At 61.6% G+C, this 13,892-nt stretch overlaps 1 protein-coding gene across 1 annotated transcript in view; it reads left to right on the top strand.

The window, feature by feature from the left end:
• The first annotated feature begins 3,279 nt into the window (after positions 1–3,279).
• LOC119845046 (anoctamin-7-like) overlaps positions 3,280–13,892 on the top strand; it is a 31,399-nt gene continuing 20,786 nt past the window's right edge. Inside the window, exons 1-9 of the mRNA XM_038376781.2 lie at positions 3,280–3,865; positions 6,865–6,964; positions 7,621–7,769; positions 9,103–9,210; positions 9,481–9,617; positions 11,729–11,786; positions 12,456–12,566; positions 12,807–12,972; positions 13,592–13,682. Coding sequence (XP_038232709.1) covers positions 3,734–3,865; positions 6,865–6,964; positions 7,621–7,769; positions 9,103–9,210; positions 9,481–9,617; positions 11,729–11,786; positions 12,456–12,566; positions 12,807–12,972; positions 13,592–13,682 — 1,052 coding nt within the window. The 5' untranslated portion in view covers positions 3,280–3,733. The remainder of the gene's footprint in view (positions 3,866–6,864; positions 6,965–7,620; positions 7,770–9,102; positions 9,211–9,480; positions 9,618–11,728; positions 11,787–12,455; positions 12,567–12,806; positions 12,973–13,591; positions 13,683–13,892) is intronic.

Genomic DNA, 13,892 nt, shown 5'->3' with positions numbered 1-13,892 from the left:
TGGGACCCGTACATCCCTCCCCATTACTCTGTCCCTCCCTAGTCAAGCCTGGCTCTGCAGCACTTTTCCTTGCAGCCATGCTTCCTCTGCCCCCAGCCTCAATCAGAGGGTGTCAAGGTTCCTTCCCCACTCTGAACTCTAGGGTACAGATGTGGGGACCTGCATGAAAACCTCCTAAGCTTACTTTTACCAGCTTAGGTTAAAACTTCCCCAAGGTACAAACTATTTTACCTTTTGCCCTTGGACTTTCGCTGCCACCAAATGTCTAACTGGGTTTTTTATTAGGAAAGAGCTGTTTGGAAATATCTTTCCTCCCAAAATCCTCACCAAAACCTTGCACCCCCCCTTCCTGGGGAAGGTTTGGTAAAAAAATCTAACCAATTTGCAGACCCAAACCCTTGGATCTTAAGAACAATGAAAAAACATTCAGTTTTCTTAAAAGAAGAATTTTAATAGAAGAAAAAATAAAAAGAATCACCTCTGTAAAATCAGGATGGTAAATACCTTACAGCGTAATTAGATTCAAAACATAGAGAATCCCTCTAGGCAAAACTTTAAGTTACAAAAAGACACAAAAACAGGAATATCCATTCTATTCAGCACAGCTTATTTTCTCAGCCATTTAAAGAAATCATAATCCAACGCATATCTAGCTAGATGACTTACTAAGTTCTAAGACTCCATTCTTGTTCTGTCCCCGGCAAAAGCATCACCCAGACAGACCCAGACCTTTGGTTTCTCCCCCCTCCAGCTTTGAAAGTATCTTGTCCCCTCATTGGTCATTGTGGTCAGGTGCCAGCAAGGTTACCTGAGCTTCTTAACCCTTTACAGGTGCAAGGGTTTTTCCTCTGGCCAGGAGGGATTTTAAAGGTGTTTACCCTTCCCTTTATATTTATGACAGAGGGGAAGCTGGATTGGCAATACAAAGGGCCCCTTCACCCTCCCTCCAGCCCAGGAGCCTTTCCTCTAACCTTGGTGGCCTCTTCAAGGCTGGGACACTCCAGAGCTGAACTTGGATCCTGCTCATGTGCTGGCACCTGCCTGCCAGCTTGGCCTGCTCACCACTCCTGCTGATCCTTCCCAGCTGTTGGGGCATCCCAGGGATCATGCCAAGGGGAAGGAGCTGGGCGCGTATCATAGGAGCTTTGCTTGCTGCATGGCATCAGTGGCACTTGCTGGCGGAGACCAGAGTAGCAGGAAGTGGCAGCTCGTGGGGTAGGTTGTTCACTGGTCCCCTATCCAAGGGGCTCTGCCACTAGGGAAGCAGCAATGAATGTGGGTGACAGATCTGTTGGGTGTTGGACAGCACGTGGCTGAAGCCGCCTGCAGAGAGATGGAGGATGTGTTCCCACCGCAGCCAGTTAGCCCACTGTGTGCGATGCCACAGAGGCCCACAGCTCTGGATACGTGACGTGCAGAGGAACAGCTGGCTCGGAGCTGCCATGGCAGGGGTGTAGCTTTGCTTTTAATGGGACCTTTGTGCTCTGGCTGTCATCTCCTCCCAGAGAGTCACAGCGATCAAAATCAGAGACTCGCCCATCGCCTTTGGATGATGGAGCACAGACTGTCAATGCACCCAACCTGCAGCCCGCCCTCACTGCCGAGCCAGTCCTGACTCCCACCCCCACAGCTCTGCCAATCTGCAGCCCCCCTGCTATTCCAGTCCTGGACCCCTCCCAGCTGTGCCAATGCACCTGAATCACAACCCATAGCTCCACCCGCTGGTCCAGGCCGGGATCCCCATGCACAGCTCTGCCGGTGCCCGTCAATCTTGACCTGCTCCTGAGGCCAAGCCAGAACACGTGGAGGTGCCTTTTATACAGACACAGCAGGGGCCTGAGCTCAGCCAAGTCATTCTTCAGTTAGGCCCAAAGCCAGCTCAGCCTGGCCATCAAACTGAGATCATCAGCATGGGTCGCTCGCAGCCAGCGGGTCGCTCCAGATCTCTGCGTCTCTCAGCCATGCGCCACACTGGAGCCTTCCATTGCCTCCCCATCACGTGGGGACATCAGGTCATTTGCTGTCAAGCAGAGCCCGGGCTGGGTGCAAAGCCTCATGCATGGTGCCAGGGCCCAGCAGTGAACCCTAGTTCATGTGAAACAACAGGCAACGAGTGTCTTCTCTTCAAGGTGCAGGGGTGCATTGGCAAAAGGGAGCGAGAGTGCAGGGGGAGGGCGGGAAGGGGAATGGATTAATTCATCCACTGTTGGGAGGCCTCCTGGGTCTAGAAGCGGCTGCTTCTGCCCTTGTTTCCAGTGGCTTCTCTCTCTCCGTTTTTCATGGAGGCGTCTTTAATATTTAATGTCTCTTTCCACTGGGGACCAGGACTTTGCGCAAACTTGAGAGGCTGAGAGACTGAGAGAGATGCTCACAAGAACTGTAACTGACGTCATTCCTCTAATAGCATCCTCTGCAGAGAGCCCCCTTTCATGCAGCCCAGAGGAAGCTGCCGTCAGACTGGGCTGGGCCCAAGCTTTGTAAGGGCCAGAGGATTACGGATGCTGAGACCCGATGCACATGGGTCGGGATTCCAGTCCAGGCTGTTTTCTAAAACACCAGCTCACAGACTGCAGCTCTGACCTGCTGCAGGAGAGCCTGGAAGCGCAATTGACGTGGCTACGGCCAAAACCGAAACCAACGCGTCTCTTTTCCTTGCACAAAATGGCCAAAACCATAAAGAAACGGCAGAAAAGCAGCAAAGTGAACTGGGGTTTTAAAATTCATTCCCTTTCTGCGGGGGAGGGGGAATCTTATTTTTGGCTTCCCCTGGGCTTGTAGCTTAGTGGCTCTTTAGGCTAGTAACCAGCCCCTATCTAGAGCAAGAGACATGTAGATGTGCAGTTAGAGCGCTGGCCTGGGAATCAGAAGGTCAGAGTTCAATTCCTGCCATGAATGTGAGTGCCTGCTCTATGCCTCAGTTTCCCCATCTGTGAAGCAGGAGAGGGGTTGTGTAGCTTAATTCATCGAGTGTGTGCAGTGCTTTGGGATCCTGTGTGGGCAGGGGAGGGGACGCTGTTCCAAGCTGGTGCTGTTGTGGCACCAGTTAGCTGAGCATGGCTGTAACCACTAGGTGATGCTGCCTCCTACACGTAGAAGGGGGGCAAGCCCTTAATCCTTTGGCTGTGTGATTCTATCTTGCATCAGCCCTTCCTGCCCTGCTGTGCAATTCACTGCTGTTGACCCCCTGTGCCATGTGGGGCCCAGAGACCCCTCAGCCCCACATTGGAGCAGGTCTGCATCTGCGGCTCTTTGCCTGGCATGGAAAGGCTGCATCCATCTACCCCCCTCCCGCACACACCTCCCAGGACTCCAGTCTCCTCCTCCAGCAGCAGTGCCTACATCCTGCACTGATTGGAGCTCTATAATTACCAGCCACCGCCAGGCAGCTGCTGCTGCTGGACCCTGTTCCCCTGGCAGCTCCGTCGCAGGGGCGTGCACAGAGGGCAGGAACGGGGGTCCCATCGCAGCTGCTGGTTCACTAGGAATTACGATGCTTCCTTCTCCCTCTGCCATCACCTCTCACGCACCTCCAGGCTCAGGGATGCTTTGAACGGGGGCTCCTGGAGTAGAGACTGCATGCCCCCACATGCTGCTCAGTGCAGCCCTGGGGCTGGAGCCCAGGCCCCAACGGCTCTCCTTTCGGGGTAGCAATCGCTCCTGGGTACTCTCGCTCTGGTCCCCTGGGGGGGCCATGGCAGCAGGGTCCTGAGGTTGGCATCGCAGACCCAGCACCATGATCCGGAAGAAGGGGTCGGAGGCAGGCACTCAGGACGCCAGCCTGCTCATCGCCCTGGGCAAAAGCCGCTCCCGCCTGTCCAGCGGCTCCTCCGGCACCGTCTACAATGGGGTGCCCTATGGCGGCTTTGTGAGTACGAGGGGGCATGCGGGGAGAGTGGCTGACAGGGCCCTTCAGGTGGCCAGGTGCTCCAGGCCGGCAGGGCTGCTGCATAGAGAGGGGTCTGGGGTCTGCTCTTCCTGAAGCCCAATGCAACTTCGCAGACTGCAAGGGGGGGAGAACAGAATCGGGCCCAGGCGTTCCTGGAGCTCAGCAACCCCAGCCTTGTCCTGGCGGTGGCGATTGTGGGTGTTTGCCGGTGCTACCTGGCTAGGGGGCTGTTGTGATAGTGTGTGTGTGGGGGGGTATTCTTAGGTGTTCCATGGCAGGGGGTTGGGGGGTGCAGTTGGTTTCGTCCTTGTTTTCATAAATCTTGCCTGCGCCAGTGAGAAAAACACCCGGCAGTTTCCAGAGTGTCCAATGCGCATGCAGCCCAGCCCCCACGCCCCCCGGCGGAACACGGACAGGTGTGTGGAAAACCGGGTGGATTTGTTTTGTGAAAATCCCTTGCTACTCTGGCTCTGTGCCTCCAACCCACCGCTCTGCCGTCACCCAGTCTGCAGCCCCGCCCCACCCACCCCCAGCTCTCCCAGTGCCCGGCACCACTGGCCAAACCATGTATCGGTTCGGGGCCGGAGACCAACACCGGCGAAAGACTACGCTGAGACCGACAAACTCGTTTCACTTGTGGCCCTTGCAGAATTGCTGCCTTGCAGACACTAGGGCTGGTGGTTCACCCTGAGCTGTGCATGCTGGCAATAGACAAGAGACCCCCTAGATCGCTCCTGGGGAGCCAGCAGCTCCGATTCCCACGAGTGCCCCCAGCGCAGGCTGTGGGGGGCGTTGCCAGTTCCCCCCTCATCCCCAAAGGCCTCTGTGGGCCCAGGGTCTGAGCTGGGAGTGGCGAGCCCCCCAGTGCACGTTCAGTTTGCAGATTCTACTCTTTTCACAGAGGATGGACAGACAGACAGGCATGTGCGGAGCTGGCGCAGGGATCCCTCTGTCCTCCCTGGCTCAGGGCACCCCTGGCCCCAAGGAGCCTCTGCTCCAGCTAAAAACTGGGAGCTCCAACAGAAACAGCTCGCGCCACGCAGCACCCATCTGGAGGGCAGCAAAACGCCCCCGCCCGTGATCCACCCTAGACCGGCTGGTACTCCCATGCTGCCTGCCTCCCCCACGCTGCAGTATAGCAGCTGAGCCAGCTGTGGGTGGCAGCCCTGAGGCGACCAGACGGGCTTCCCCAGGCGCATCTACCACCCTGGCATCGGCTCCATCCTCCCTGCTTTGCCACAGCTGGAAATGCTGCTTTCCCAGCAGTTTCTATTCCAACCTTCCTGTTCCCCGCCCCCCCCCCCCGCAAGCCCCTCTTTCCAGGGGCGATGCCCTTGGTGGTGCTGAGTTCTGGTGGGTGGGGTGGGGTGGGGGGAGTTCGTCAATTTCACAAACTGCAGCTCTTCCTGTGTCCCCGATCTCTGGGAACCGCCTTCGTGATAGACTCCCTGCAGGAGTTTGGGGGAGGGGAGCAACAGCAGCCATAGCTGTCCAACCCCCCCCATCCAACCCTCCCCCCCCAATCCAACCCTCCCCTTTCCCTCAGTCATTCCAGAGCCCCAGCACTGCCGTTGCCCTGGTTCAGGTGAGTTTATAGTCCCAGCCCGGGGCCCTCTCCCTAGGCCAGCGGTTCTAGCTCACGGGCCGCTTGGAGCCCAGTCAGCACACAGCTGCAGCCCGTGTCCCATCCTCAGGGCCATACAGGTAGTATATGCCTTGTGTGGCTGCGGCCCACAATGGTTAGCAGGCGGGGAACCACCCCTGCTCTAGGCTAGGTCTCTGCAAAGCCCCCTCGGTCACCTACTAGGGGCATTTCAGCCACTGTCCTGGCTTAATGGTGAGGAGTGAGAGTTAGAGGAGGAGAGATCAGAGGATGCAGAACGCGGACTGGGTGGGGGGGGGGGGTCACTGCAGTTCAGGGGCTGCCCGATTTGAGCCCAACCCGGTGTGAGAATCCCCAGTAGAGTCTGGTTTCTCTCTCTTCCATGTGCTGACTTCTCCTTAAGCTAACAGAGACGGTGTCCGGGGGGTGGGGGACTCCGAACAAACCCAGGGTGGTAAGCGAGGTGAAGGTTTGGCCTTTGGGATAGCTGGCGTTCTGTAGCGCATCTGCAGAACCGTGGAGGGGGGGAGCCTGGGGCTGGGATAGTGGGGGGGCTGCAGGTCAGGACTGAGGGGCACCAGCAGGGTTGTGTGTGTGTGTGTGAGGGGGTAAGCCCAGGGCTGGTCTGGCAGGGGGCTGTGGGTCGGGTGTGAGGGGCACCGGTAGGGTTGTGTGTGTGTGTGTGTGTGTGAGGGGGTGAGCCCAGGGCTGGTCTGATGGGGGCTGGGGGTCGGGCGTGAGGGGCACTGGCAGGGTTGTGTATGTGTGTGTGAGGGGGTGAGCCCAGGGCTGGTCTGGCAGGGGGCTGCGGGTTGGGCATGAGGGGCACCGGCAGGGTTGTGTGTGTGTGTGGGGGGGTGAGCCCAGGGCTGGTCTGGCAAGGGGCTGCGGGTTGGGAGTGAGGGGCGCTGGCAGGGTTGTGTGTGTGTGTGGGGGGTTGAGCCCAGGGCTGGGTTGGGCTGGCAAGGGGCTGCGGGTTGGGCCTGAGGGGCACTGGCAGAGCTGATGGGGGGTGAGCTAAGGGCTGGGATAGCAGGGGGCTACGGGTCAGGACTGAGGGGCACCGTCAGGGTTGTGTGTGTGGGGGCATGAGCCTAGGGCTGGTCTGGCAGGGGGCTGCGGGTCAGGACTGAGGGGCATTGGCAGGGCTGTGGGGTGAAGCAGCCCACCTGGCTCTAGGTTCCTCCTCTAGGTTTCTTGAGCACGGAAACATTCCCCTGCTCCCCCCACAGAAACAACGAATCCGACCTTGGGCATGGGGACGAGGCTGGCCCGGGGCACGGGAGCCGCACAGATCTTCTCTGATCCCGTCACAGCTCCCCTGCCCCCAACACGCCTCCCCTGCCCCTCTGCCTCTCTTGTTTCCTGGCTACAGGAGGAAGAGGACGAGGACGATCCCATCTACGTGCACGCTGACAAAGGCTACAGCCCCAACGTCAGGGGCAACTACTTCCGAGATGGGCAAACCCAGATTGGTGAGCGCCCCTCTGCCTGGCAGCTCCCCGGGCCCCCTGTCTGGGAGCAGGGCTCGCGCCATGGGGGAACCAGCTGGGAGCGGGTGGCTGCCAGCCCAGGCTCTCCGAAGAGCCCAGCAGGCTCCAGCCAGAGGAGCCCAGAGAGGGACATGTAGCCGCGCAGGGCCCTCTCTGGCTGTGTGAGCTGGGCCCAGTGCAGCCCAGGAGGGAGACCCGGGTGTCTCTACGCCACCCTATGTCACTGCCCTCTGCAATCTGCCATTGAGCAGCCTCGGAGATCTTTTGCCTTGTGCCAACTGCCAATGGGCCTCCCGGGCTGTTCTGGGGGCTGGGCACAGAGATGCTCGTTGCCCCAGACAGAGGCACAAAGAGCAAGTGACTTTTTTAAGGACACCCAGGGGGTCAGCAGCGGAGCCAAGATGTGACCCTCCATCTCCTGTGTCCCAGCCCCGTGACCCTGCTTGCTCTGCGAACATGTGCTCCCTACATCTCTTTTCCTTGGCAACATCATGTGGCAGAGGCTTCCACTGGCCCCCGCCCATCCTGTGCGTGGTCTCGGTACTTTATTATCATGGTGAGTCCAGCCCTGCGGGAGGCTCCCACTCCTTGGCCCACTGCAGGGCCGGACCGCAGCCCCCTCCCCTTTGCCCCCGCAGACTTCGTGCTGGTCTGGGAGGAGAAGGTGCGCCCCCCGAAGAAGAGGAGGGGGAAGCTGGCCAGAGACGACCAGCCAGACGGGCACCGCGAGCGCTGGAAGAGGAAGTTCCTCAACAACCTGAGAAATGCCGGGCTGCTGATGGAGAAGGTGAGAGGAGAGACTTATACAGTGGGCCCCTGCCATGTGCCTCCCCCAGGTCCCTGTCGCATCCCTCCTCCCCCTGGGCCCCGGGCCCCTGCCATGTGCCTCCCCCCTCTGGTCACCACCGTATCCTTCCTCTCTCCTGGGCACTGGACCCCTGCTGTGTCCCTCCCCCCGACCCCCCCCCTCTGGTCCCTCTCCCCCCAGGTCCCTCTCCCCCGGGCCCCAAACCCCTCTAGAGTTGCCAACTTTCTAATCGCACAAAACCGAACATCCCCGCCACTTCTCCGAGGCTCCCCCCCATGCCCCGCCACTTCTCTGAGGCCCCGCTCCCACTTGCTCCATCCCCCTTCCCTCCATTGCTCGCTCTCTCCCACCCTCATTCACTTTAGCAGGGCTGGGGCTGGAGTGTGGGACGGGGGTGAGGGCTCCAGCTGGGGGTGCGGGCTCTGGGGTGGGGCCGGGGATGAGGGGTTTGGGGCACAGTAGGGGGCAGGGAGTTGGGGTATGGATGGGGTGCGGGCTCCGGGAGGGAGTTTGTGTGCGGGAGGGGACTCCGGGCTAAGGGAGGGGGTTCGGGGTGCGGGGTCCTGGTGGGGCTTACCGCAGCTCCCAGGAAGCGGCCGCCAGGTCCCTGTGGCTCCGAGGCGCATGGGCGGCCAGGGAGGTGCCGCATGCTGCCCTTGTGCTCGCAGGCGCTGCCCCTGCAGCTTCCATTGGTCGCAGTTCCTGGCCAATGGGAGCTGCGGAGCCGGCACTAGGGGTGGGGGCAGCGCCCGGAGCCGCCCTCGCGCCTAGGAGCCACAGGGACCTGGCGGCCGTGTGAATTCTGGGCAGGCAGGGAGCCTGCCTTAGCCCCGGATCCCCGCTGCCCCACCGACCGGAGCCCCCAGAGTCCCTTTTTGACTGGGCGGTCCGGTCGAAAACTGGATGCCTGGCAACCAAGGACCTTGGCGTGTCCCTCCCCTCTCCAGGCCTGACCCCCCCGCAGTGTCCCCCCCTCCGAGCCCCAGCCCCCCACCAGGTCTCTGCTACATCCCATGCCCCCACCATGTCCCTCCTTCCCAAGGCCTTGCCCCCCTCCCACGTCCCTCCCTGCTCCAGCCAGGCCTGGCTGCTGCTGCTGATTGGGGTGACTGCACTGGGGGGATCTCGAGGCCTTGCTGGCCCCAGGTGAAGGCCGTGTGGGAGAAGGCGGCTGTCTCCTGCCTGACCCCAGGGCTGTGTGTCCCATCCCTGCCCTATAGGCCCTGGCCTGGAGCTGCCCCTGGATGCTGGCACATGGCAGCTCTGCCCCCCTGGGGGCTCCGGGTTCAGCCCCCTCCTGCTTCCCCCCCAGGAGGAGACGCGGAGCGAGCGGAAGACCATCCACTACCTGAAGCTGAGCGCCCCGTGGGACGTGCTGGTGTACTATGCCCAGGAGCTGTGCATGCGAGCACCCCTGCAGGTCCGTGCGCCCCGGTGGGGCGGGGTCTCTCCCATCGGCCCCCCCATTGCCGTTTTCTGGGGGAGGGTGCCTCCCATCCAACTCTGCCAGCACCCCTCAATCCCGACCCGCAGCCCCCTACTATCCCAGCCCCCACGCCCCCAGCTCTGCTCGGCCCCCCTTGGGGTAGGAAGTAGTGGGGGGACGGGCCCCGTCTCCACCCGGAGGCGACTGTCTGTCGGGGAGGTTCCCCTGGCCGCCCCCAGCCCTGACGCTCAATCCCGGCTGCAGGCCCAGCCCAACCCGGACCGGAACAGCTCCGCCCGGGTCCTGAGGAGTCTGTGCATCCCCAACCTGCTGCACCAGCACGTCCCCAACAAGCCCATGGACTATTACACCTGCGCCTTCCAACGGTCCAAGCTGGATAAGTGAGTCTGGACGGGCAAGCGGGCCGGGGAGGGGATGGGACGGGAGGGGGCAGCCGCTCCCAATGGGCTGGGGCTGAGGGAAACCCTCCCCTGGTGACCTCAAGTTCCTGTCCAGTGATGCCGTGTGGGTAACTCGCCAGGCAGCTGCTTGTGGCTGAACGTGATGTTCATAAAATCAATAGCTTCCCTGACCCAGCTCAGCCGGTGCCCCTCAACCCCGACCCGCAGCCCCCCTGACATCCCAGCCCTTTGGCTTTGTATAGTTATGTACCGAGCCAGCCAAACACACCTGATGCCCACCTGTGCTGCCCCCCAGCTTTGCTGATGCATCTGAGCCACGACCCCTAGCCCACGGGCCTTCTCCGAGCACTGACTGGCCACTGGCCGTCGTGGGACCTGGTTTGCCGGGCGCCGTGAGAGCAATTGATCAGAGCCCCTGGTGCCCATGTCAGTGGAAGAGATTTTCCAGCCCTTGACACAGATGGGTTTGGAGTCAAGCAACCAGGGGCAGATCCCAGCCTGAATTTCAATGGGGGGAGGGTGGAAGCATTGCCAGGAAAGTAACTCCCAGCCCTCGCCTCCTGGGCTGTTTGTGCAGGGAAGCCCCCTGCTGAGGGCCTGGCCCTGCCGTTGGGATGTTCCCAGAGAGGCCAGCAGACGGTGAAGGCGACTGGAAGGGCTTTCAGAGGCAGCGGCTGCCTGTGTGCTTGAGAGCAGCCATTTCCCACCACTCAGCAAGTGCTGGCTCGGTCCTGCCTCTTGCAGGCTCATGCCCAGCCTGCTCCCACCAAGGCAGAAGAGCTGGATCGGGCCCTTTCCCTTGCTGCGTGTCAGGATACCTGGGAGGGTCAGGAATGGACCTTCCCGTCCCTTTGGGGGCTGGGTGACTCACAGGTTCTTGGCCCCGGGCCCATCACTGCAGTATCTGAGCAGTTCCCTGTCTTGACTGGGTTTATCCTCCCCGGCCAGGGAGCCTGGCCGGGGTTGGGCCCTGCTGGGCCGAGAGCCCAGAGACACTGAGTGACATGCCCAGGGTCACACAGGGAGTCTGTGGCAGAGCAGGGATTCAAACCCAGGCCTCCCAAGTCCAGGCTGCTTCCCTGACCACTGGGCCACCCTTCCTGCTACTTCCTGCTACTCACTCTGGAAGTAATCAATCCCGCACTCTGGAAGGCGCTCAGATACCCCGGTCACGGGCCCGGAATAAATCCCTGGGTGGAGGAGACCATGTGTTGCTGGTGTGACCCTCTCGAGGGCGCTGGAGCAAAGCCAACACCTCGCAGGGCCCCCCTGAGTTCATGCCTCCAAGCTCGGCCCTGGCTTGACTGGAGGCAGCAGTAGGGTTGCTAACTTTCTAATCCCTGAAAATGGAACACCCCTGCTCTGCCCCTTCCCTGAGGCCCTGCCCCCTGCCCCACCTCTTCCTTTCAGGCCCCCTCGCCCCACCTGTAGTGTGCTCCCCCTACCCCCTCTGTCGCTTGCTCTCCCCCCCACCCCCGTTGCTCACTCCCCCCTCCCCTGGGACTCAACTGGTGCCAGCAGAGCCGGGCTGGGAGGAGCTGAGGCAGAGTCTGTCCATTCGGGGCACAGCGTGGCACGGCAGGGGTCAGTCCCCAGGGCAAGGGACTGGAGTGGGGAAATCCTGGCACAGCGGAGCGGGGGGGGGATACCTGGAGTGAGGGGCTGGGGAAATCGGGGCACAGTGGGGGGCAGACAGGTAACACGCCCCCACCCTGGACGGCGCTGGCACTTACTTTGGAGCCTGCTCCAGGAGCCACCCAGTTCTCGCCAGCGGGCTGGGGGGTGGGAAGAGCAGCGGCTGCTAGGCAGAGCTGCTCCCCCAGGCTCCAGCAGCAGCGGCTGCTCTTCCCACCCCCCAGTGGCAGAGGCCAGTCACTGCAGGTAACTGGACTTTTAGCGCCTGGTCAGCTGTGCTGACCGGACGCCGCCCCGTTTCCCTTTTCAACCGGACGTTCCCGTCGAAAACCGGACACCTGGCAACCCTAGGGGACCCCAGGCCCAGGGACCAAGCCAGCTAGGCAGCACCGTCCTTGCTCTCTCTTCCCCTGGCCCGACTGCAGTGGGGCTGTTTGTTGTTTATCCCTCCCCAGGTTCCTAGGCAGCGACTCCCGGGACTCCTACTTCAGCAGCACTCAGAGACATCGCATCGTAAGTGGGGTGGGGGGAGCCTGGGGACCTCAGGGGCCTGCCCCCCTCCCAGCACTGATCTGCGCCAGCCATGCCAGGCAGCCTGAGCTCTGCTGAAGGTTCAGGCTTGGGTCCATAATTAACCCTCTTGCCCGTTGCACTAGAGGCAGCTCCGCGGACCCGTCATGTGGCGGGAGGCCAGATCAACATCCCCTAGCTCTCTAATGGGCTGATTTAACCCCCCCCTCAGATCCAGCCCACCGGCTCTGTGTGGAAACCCCAACCCAGATTCCCCCTTCATGGCTTCAGGCCCAGTTTTGTGCTTCAGCCTCTGCGGGCCCCACAGCTGGTGGGAAATGCTAGAACCAGCGATTTGTGTTCGAATCCAATCTCAGGCTCCAGGGCGTGGCTGATTGCCTGGGGAAGGGTCAGGAAGGCTCCCACTGCCCTGCATCTAGCACAGGCCAAGGGGAGAGTGGGGGCATCAGAGCCGCGGGCAGCTCCTACCTGGGGGCTGGGCCAGAAAGGTCAATGCGAAGGCTCCCATTAGCGTCCCAAGGCTCTGGTGCAAGGCCCAGTTGTGTGAGCTCCACAAGGCTGTGCCCAGCCGGGGCTTGCTGGGTTCCCGCTCCGCGTGAGCCCTGACAAGGGCAGACATAGCTGATGGCGCCGCGCCCCTCGGGTCAGCAGGTCTATGAGATCCTGGCTCGCACCGTCTACGGGAAGCGGAAACGCGCCGAGATCGGGATCAACCGGCTGCTGAACGAGCGGGTGTACGCCGCTGCCTTCCCACTGCACGAGGTAGGGGCTGCCGGGTGGGCTGCCTTCCCTCCGGAGCTGGGATGGGGGGGCCTGGGAGGGAGCCGTCCCTCTGGAGCTGGGATCGAGGGGCAGCTGCTGGCTCTGCAGGTCCTGGCTGGTCACTGCGGCCATTCAGCTGGCACTAGGCGGGGGTCCTTGGCACCGAAGAGTCTCTGCCCCGTGGTTGCCCCTTGCTGTGCAGGTGGCCGACCCATCTCCCTCTCTGTTGCCTTGACCCAGGGCCCCTTCGAGATGCCTGAGTCTGAGGTTCCCAATGAAGCCCTGAACCCTCGCCAAGTCCTCTACCGCTTCTGGGCCCAGTGGGGCTGCTGGTACCGGTACCAGCCACTGGATCACATCCGCGAGTACTTTGGGGAGAAGATTGCCATCTACTTCGCCTGGCTGGGTGAGAGCCCACCTCCTCCTCCCTTCTGTCTGCCTCTGCCCCACCACTCCCGCCACCTAGAGCATCCCAAGGGCCAGCTTGGGGCTGGGATTGAGATCACGGGGATTCTTCCTGGAGCCTGCTGGACACACAGAGCCCTGGGGTTCTCGGTGTCCTGGCCAGCAGAGGCAGACTCCCAGCACCCTGACTGATAGGGAAGGGGCCATGGGGGCAGGACCACGTGGGCAGTTCTCCTGGTTCTTTCCCTTGGTGCTGCCGCTAAGTGCCAGCATTGCCATGTGGATGCTGCCCTGGTGCCCCGTGCTCCTGCTCCACAGGGGCGTGGGCAGGCGTGGGGTGGAAGAGGGCGAGTGAGATGCCACGGGGAGCTCTGCGAATGCCTTAGACCTGCCTCCAGCCTGCCAAGTGGGGCGGGATTGTTGTCCGCATTTTACAGCTGGGGAAACCGAGGCACAGACGAGGGAGGGACTTGCCTCAAGCCACACAGAGCATCAGCCCCAGGGGTGGAACCCAGGAGTCTTGGTGCCCCACCCTTGATGGAGAGGGGAGGGAGGGGGTCTCCTATGCCCAATGTCGCCCTCCTCCGGGGGTTGGTCTCACGTGCCCATCCCCTCTGCAGGCTTCTACACAGCCTGGCTGCTCCCTGCTGCGGCCGTGGGCACCGTGATCTTCCTCGCAGGCCTGTTTGCCATGGGAACCAACACGCCAGCGTGAGTCTGTGGGGCTGGGGTGAGAAGCGGGGAGGGGGAATGGGACATGGTGTGTGTGAGGAAGACAGCTGCCATGCTACCCTTCCCCCCTCCCCCAGAGCCGCCCCACCCCTCCACCATCCAGCCCTCAGACCCAGGAATTCCCAGGCTGCCTCCAGCCACCGTCACTGTTGTGTGCCCCATGCTGCCTTCTGCAGGGCCGGTGGGGCA

This window comes from Dermochelys coriacea, chromosome 18, assembly GCF_009764565.3.
Source record: "Dermochelys coriacea isolate rDerCor1 chromosome 18, rDerCor1.pri.v4, whole genome shotgun sequence".
NCBI lineage: Eukaryota > Metazoa > Chordata > Testudines > Dermochelyidae > Dermochelys > Dermochelys coriacea.
This window is presented reverse-complemented; position numbering and strand designations above follow the sequence as displayed.